General features: G+C 40.2%; 1 protein-coding gene across 2 annotated transcripts; it reads left to right on the forward strand.

Moving 5' to 3' along the window:
* The first annotated feature begins 1,327 nt into the window (after nt 1–1,327).
* LOC102715155 (2-(3-amino-3-carboxypropyl)histidine synthase subunit 2) lies at nt 1,328–7,092 on the forward strand. 2 transcript variants are annotated; one of them, XM_040529068.1, is made up of 10 exons: nt 1,328–1,573; nt 1,700–1,902; nt 2,408–2,516; nt 3,101–3,488; nt 3,902–3,971; nt 4,071–4,138; nt 5,916–6,031; nt 6,108–6,214; nt 6,367–6,574; nt 6,677–6,767. In XM_040529068.1, exons 1-9 carry the CDS (start codon nt 1,490–1,492, stop codon nt 6,551–6,553), a joined length of 1,332 nt encoding a protein of 443 aa, XP_040385002.1. In that variant the 5' UTR covers nt 1,328–1,489; the 3' UTR covers nt 6,554–6,574; nt 6,677–6,767. The 2 variants fall into 2 exon arrangements, with proteins under 2 accessions (XP_040385002.1, XP_040385001.1); XM_040529067.1 differs by having other exon boundaries at nt 1,343–1,573; nt 6,367–6,506; nt 6,677–7,092.
* Nucleotides 7,093–7,393: the final 301 nt, after the last annotated feature.

Raw genomic sequence — 7,393 nt, forward strand, 5'->3', positions numbered from 1 at the left:
AATGCAACATTCAGATAAAACTCCAACAATATTTTCCCATCTGTGTTCAATTCAAATAGAGTGCAAGCAAAAACGCAACCCAAGCCTTGCACCCAATATTCATGAAACAGAAAAAACATCTTGCGTCGATGGTTCGATCGAGCGCTGAGAAATTTTGAAAAATGTGCAACTAAATCTCATGAATCTGAATCCCACCAACGAAACCCCAAGCCAACAATTTTCCTGGGCCTTACATCTAACATGAAAAGAATAGAACATCTTCATTGAAGAGATCTAATGCATTTCACAACCCATACTGTGCACACATATGCCTTATTAGCATAAATCAACTAAGGACATCATATAACAAAAATCTGTCAAGCTTGGTACGAGGGCATGGATTTTACCGGAAAAGGAAAAAAGACATAGGCTACATGAACTTATATGTGAAAGCTAGGCATGAGAGCGTAGATTATACATAAAACAAACAAGACATGTGCTCCATTAACAGATCTAATGGATTTGAGAACCAAACAAAAACACAAAATATACACCCTATGTTCGAAAAAAAGTACACTACATCACCTTAGGGGCTGATGCGACCAGGATATTGGCTGGTGCTTCAGGTATCTGATCTCCCACGACGAGATGCAGTATAGATGTTTTTGTCACCTCAGCCACCGACGAGACAAGGTCCATGGCATTGCCCCCTCGCAAACTTCTCCATGGGAGCCGAGCTAGCAAACACAAGACTAGCCATGACTTTCTCCAACACAGTCGTAAGAACAAAACTACTTCCCTCACTGTCACCCATTAGACACTTCGCTGCTTTGCCGTTAGAACTTACACATGCAGCAGCCACAGAAGCAAGAGTTGTGCTCAGGACACCATCTTTCAAGGGAAAGAGTGAGGGCTTGACGGACATACGCAAGACGTCGAGATACATAGGATCTTCACTCGGGATAGTGGCAGGGAGATTGCGCCCTCCTCGTGATGCGTGTCGCCGTTGCCGTTACCGGCAATGTGAAGCTTCTCTCTTCTACCAGGAGCATGGAGAAATCGAGAAAGAAGAGGACTCTATTCAAAACAAAACAGTGAGGCGCGTGTGTGGGTGAAAAAGGCAGGGTTATCTCTATTTTGGGCTGTGTTCATAAGCATCTAGCACAAAGGCCCACGTATCAGGCTGCACGAATTTTAAGATTATTGAATGGTCACGGATTCGGCTGACAAAACCCAAAAAACAGCTAGATATCTCTTAGCAACTCGAAAAAAAAATCTAAAATTTTTGTACCTTTTTAATTCGAATTACAGCCGGAGAGAGCAAATAAATCCAAACCATGAATTTACACATCCAACGGCTCAAACCTCAACCAAACACGACGAACACGGCGGCGGCGGCGGCATCGTCGTCGTCGTCCCAAAACCCTTCCTTTCCTTTCTCTCCTCCCTCTCTCGAGCTGCGGCTGCGGCTGCGGCTGCATACCCCACTTCGCCCCTCCCTCCGCCAGCCATGGACGACATCGACGCCAGGTACGAGGTCACCCGCACGGCGGAGTTCATCCGCGGCCGCGCCTACACCAGGGTCGCGCTCCAGGTAATATGGCGGGCCCCGCCCGCGATTCAAGTTTCTTTCTTTTGGTAACCAGTTTGGTCGCCTCGCCTCACTCTTCCGAGGATTTGGGTTTTTCTTTTTTTTTTTCCTCTTGGTTGCTGTTTCAAGTTCCCGGACGAGATGCTCCGGGACGCGGCGGCGGTGGCGCGGGCGCTGCGGCGGGAGCTAGCCGCCGGCGGCGGCGGAGGAGGAGGGGTGAAGCTGTTTGTGATGGCTGACACGGCGTACAACTCGTGCTGCGTCGACGAGGTCGGCGCGTCCCACATCGACGCGCAGTGCGTCGTCCACTACGGCCACGCCTGCATGAGCCCGTGAGACCTTCTTGCCCTACCCGTCCTCCCCAGTTTCTCTCAAAAGATTGGGGCTTTTGAGAGGGGGTGGAAGTGCTGCTCCAATTCTGGAGTCTAGAATTAGAGAACGAATTGATGGCTTGGCTCAGGAAAAGTGTGGTCTTGATTTATGCTCTAATGTACTTATGTTTGGTTCGTGGGGATTTTTTTGTCTGCTTCTGGCTAGTCAGGAGCAGTGTTAAAATAGTGAATCCATGTTCCAAATTATTTTCAATGAGGGCATTTCGAATTGTTATGCAATCATGTCATACATGTTGTGGTGCCTAAAGGGCATTTTCAGCTCAATATTTAGGAAGGAACTGATAGTGGTTAATTGAAAGTATTCTCTTGCTCATGCTGCAGACACATATTTTTCCAACCATTTTATGTAGAGCTGGATGGAAGCTGTTTTCTGTTGCTATTAGCTCCACACTAGCACTCTATTCTTACTGACAATTCTTACTGACAATAAGAAATTTGAATGCAGAACATCCAATTTGCCAGCGTTCTTTGTGTTTGGGAAGTCACCATTGGATACCAACGCTTGTGGCCGTTCATTGTTAGAGTGCTTGCGAGAAAGTGATAAACGTATCCTGGTATAGTAAGCATATAACTCTGATATGTTAATATCGAAGTACACTCAAATTATGCTTCAGTTTTGGCACCACATTCTAAAATCAAATCATGCACTAAAAAAATACCTTTGATATTGAAACAGAATTACCCTTTTCAACTAGTACGAAATAAAGTTAGAAATCATAGAGTAATTCTTCCTACATTGTCTTCAATCTTCATAGATCCAAGTATTTAGCAGTTAGTACACTATATTGGTAGTCTTAAAATCAGTCTCAGTTGGATCATGAATGATAACTTGTCTTTTATGCACTGGACCCAAATTTGATATAAGTAGTTGCTGTTTGTTTTTCATGTTGTCTACTTGTATATGTGTTGTGTAGCAAGTAATGGTTAATCGGCTATATCTGTTGTACATCATCTTGTTTCTTATAAATTGGTTTGTTATTTATATTTATCCTTCTCAGTGCTGTTTTCTCTTATTTAGTATTTTTGTTACTTATTATTTGCATATTGGACCATGAAATAGCTAATATAAGATGTTTAAAGCTACCATTTTATCTTTATGAATCTATTTGTAATCGTTCTTCATTTTCTTATCAAACAGGTTTTATATGGATTAGAGTATGCACATGCATTGAGTGATCTTAAAAAAGTAGTTGTGGAATTATACAAATCACATTCTTGCAGTGTTGAAGTCCAGTATGCAGACGTTCAGTGTTCAGTTATGAGCCCAAGCCCTGCTGCAGAAAGGGAACATACTCAATCTGATGGAAACACTTGTGGTGATGATTTATCTATACAAAGTGATGGTGTAGCAACATTTGTTAATAATTGTTGCGATGTGGAAGGATCCACACGAAAGTATAGCCTTGGAGGGCTAACATGGGCTATATCCATAGATGATAATATGGAAGACTATTTGTTATATTGGATAGGACAAGATAACTCAGCATTTGCCAACATTGTGCTTACCTTCAATAAATGTGATATAGGTTTGTTTTCTTTTCAATAGCTTGTCAAAATTATTTGAATATGCACAAGTCATGTTTTCCTTTTAAATGTGATATAGAATCTAATTTGGTTTTCTTATGATAAGCACAAACAAATAATAATAATTGGACAATATGAGGTGCTACAGCCTACATGATAAATAGCCTGCTTGGAGAGCTGGACTGTATTCTGATTTGTCTTTTAAGATCCATATCCTTAATATCTAGTTATCATGTAACTTCCACTCGATTCTTTATATTGTTATTGTAGTTATTTAATTCCCTTATTTATATGAATGATCTGACAGTCTCTACAATCAGTCCAGTATCATGTCATAACATAATTGCTTTAACACAGAGACCATTATAATGAAATGCATTTTAATATTTATGAAATATTTTAATTTTTTATGCAGTTAGGTATGACTCGGTAGCAAATCAACCATCAAGGGATGTATCTCATCTGATGAAAATTCTTAGACGCAGGTCATTTTGTGCAGCATTTATATACTTTGTTTTTGTGTGAAATGCCCGAGTATTTTTTTATTGTTGTAGTACTTTTTACAAAATACACTGTACTTGCAGATATTACCTTGTGGAGAAGGCAAAGGATGCAAGTATTGTTGGCATTTTGGTGGGGACCCTCGGTGTTGGTATGTACTCCTGTAGCATGTTTTGTTTTTGTTTCCTTTTGTAAGGTACACAAAGGGACTGGTGAATGATGACCCTATTAAATTTGTCAAGTTACGAATCAACCTATTCAGCATTGCAGCACTTTGCAATGTTGTATTTGAGAAAGATACGGACATTATAAATGCAGATAGCAGTGCTTGATTAATATGGCAGTTTAGTCTTTTCCTTTATTCAATGCTTTTGCTGAGGTAAAATACCAATAAGAAAAATGATATGGAGTATATTGCTAGTTACAAAATGGTAATGGTTACGCTATGTTAGGTCATTGAGCTAGAAAAAAGATAGGTCGGTCTTCTGAGATTGAGATGTTATTGGAATGGTAGCCTTAAATAATAGCAGTACATCATTTTTCTGTGAAAAAAATACCTTAATTGAGGGCTCTAAATTTATATTTTTGAAGTTTACTTAGGTCAATCTGGTCGCAGCATGAGGTTGATTCTGTTGGACTTGAAGTACACATGACCTATGTAGGAACTATCCAATTACTTCAATCCTGGTTGAGGTTGATTCTGTTGGACTTGAAGTACACATGACCTATGTAGGATCTATCCAAATACTTCAATCCTGGTTATACTTGTTTTTAAGTAAATTGTGCTCATGGTACAACAACTTGGTGAGTGGGTGCGATTTAGTGCAAGAAATAAAAATTGTTTACAACAACAATTACTTGCTAATTGGATACAAGTTGGTGCTAGGAGGTGCCATGCATGCAAACTGGCCATGCCAGTTGGCAACCTCGTCAACTAGGTAGCCCACACCCAAGGTTTGAACAAACTAGAAGATATCACTGACAGCAGAACTTCCATGGTCTTTCCCCTACTCTTCATGAAGTTGCACATCGATCCCATCGCATCTCACTGACTGCATCACCACAGCATGACTTCGGTGATCACCTTGCAATTGCCTGATCACTTTGCTTCACCATTGATTCAACAAGCCAAAATAAGAAAGGATTTCAACCAAATAATAAAAATGCTGGGGATTATGCAGAGAAACATGTAGGTTGAAGGCCTCTTTTGTGCCTGCCATGCACCACATGGTGCCTCCTGAAACCATAAGCTCACCAATAAGCCAACTTTTGTTGTTGTTGATTGAATAAATTTTTCAAGTTGTACTAAATCATGCCTAGTTGTCAAGTTGTTGTACTGTGTCCATGATTTACTCTGGTTTGATATCAAAATCAACCTTACCAAATTTTGGCACTACCAATTTTTGGTTACGTAGCAGTGTGTGGTAGTTTGTTTGGTTTGCACTTTAACAATTCTTGTGCAGTATTAAAGTAATTCTTGTGTGGTATTAAAGTGTGAGCTTTCAGAATGGTGAAATTTTGGTGTGGTGGAAGTGTTTATACTATGTTTTGGTCTGTTGCCTTATCAAAATTTTGGTATTTCCAAAATTTGTAATGCTAGAAACGGTGACAAACCAAATATGCTCCAATTCCATTTATTTTCAACTGAACTGCCTATTTGGTTTGATTTTTTTTATTATACTAGCATATTGCCCATGCAACGGGATTTTATTAAAAAATATCATTAGCATGTTATTAAAGTAGAGCTAATAAAAGTAGTTTGATATACAGGTAGTATAGAAATGGTAGAAGGGAGTTGGTGGTGGGGTAAGTGGCAGATTCATCACCACTACTCTTTATAGGAGTATAGAAATGCTTTCATTGCACCTTAGTACCACTCATACATCTATATGAAATTATATGGTGCATGTAATCATTTTCACATGCAGCTGGTTATCTTCACATCATTGAGCAAATGAAAGATCTGATCAAGGCTGCTGGAAAGAAATCTTATACGTTGGTCATGGGCCGGCCTAATTCTGCAAAACTTGCTAATTTCCCTGAGGTGCTACTGAACTGTAATGAGTTATCTGCTTTTCATGTTAAGGATAACTGACTGATCAATTTCTTTTCTACGACAGTGTGAAGTGTTTGTTTATGTTTCATGTGCCCAAACTGCTCTATTGGATAGCAAAGATTTTTTAGCTCCAGTCATTACACCTTTCGAAGCTGTATTAGCTTTTAGCAGGTACACAGCATTATTAACACCAATAGACCTGTTCACATACTTGGGCATGCATGTATCAATCATGGATTTGTATTAAGTTCTGCCTGGCGTCATGTAGATGCAAGTTTGAAGTATTTTTCTTACCATTCTACTAAGCAGTATCACAATTTCAGGGGAAGGGAATGGACAGGAGAGTATCTTTTAGATTTCAAGGATTTGATCACCACAGATAAACCAGAAATTTCAAGCAAAGCCGAAGAAGCACGATTTTCCTTTATCAAAGGGGGCTATGTGGAGGATAATGGCCTTGAAGGTATAGCATCTGGAACTTTGGTTTTGAAAAGCTCACAACATCAATAAGCTATTTGTCGACTTCTGAGTGTACGCCTAGCATAACCCCATCTTCGACATTAATACCCTGGCTCTCCTGGCTGATGCATTCCTTTTTACCTTCTGCTGTTCCCCACCATTTTGGTCACACAGAAAATGAGGAACATTCAGAAACATCACTTGCGCTTGCTGAGGTAACAGAGAAGGCGCTAAGTATCAAAAACCAGAACAATGATGCAGTTCTTTACCAAGGAGGAGCAAGGTCCGCAATCGACTACCTCAAGGCGCGATCCTACCGTGGTCTCACTGGACAATACGAGGGTCCAGCACCAGACTCAGTCTTGACAGGCAGAACAGGGAGAGCTGCTAGTTACAGTCACGAGAAAACGAAGAGCGCAGAATGAATTGGGGTTTTTTTCTTTCCTGACTGACATACTTCAGATGTGCTTCCACAAGCACGTTGAGGGGTGACTGATGGGAGAGACAATTTTGTATTTGAGAAACTACTGCAAGTCTGTAACTTGTCCAGTTTTGTTGTGAGCTATGCATGATCCGTCGTATTCCGCGAACTGTCATTTGTTCCCAAGTTATATATGTACCTTCTGCCAGCATATTGTATAGCCATCCATAGTTGCAAGGACTCGTTATCAGGAGGCTGTTGTAATTTGTAAAAGATTAGAGAAACTATCAGCAGGATTGCACATACTGACTTGCCAGACAATTCAACAATTCAACTTGCCAGACAAAACCCAATACACCACTTTTTGACAAGCAACAGATTCGGACTAGTTACAGTTCAATTCACGAACCATGCAACCGCCACTGTTTAACAATTCAACTTGACAGCATTTAGTACTTCAGGATTGTGAC

The sequence above is a fragment of the Oryza brachyantha genome, chromosome 11 (genome assembly GCF_000231095.2).
Source record: "Oryza brachyantha chromosome 11, ObraRS2, whole genome shotgun sequence".
Classification (NCBI taxonomy): Eukaryota; Viridiplantae; Streptophyta; class Magnoliopsida; order Poales; family Poaceae; genus Oryza; species Oryza brachyantha.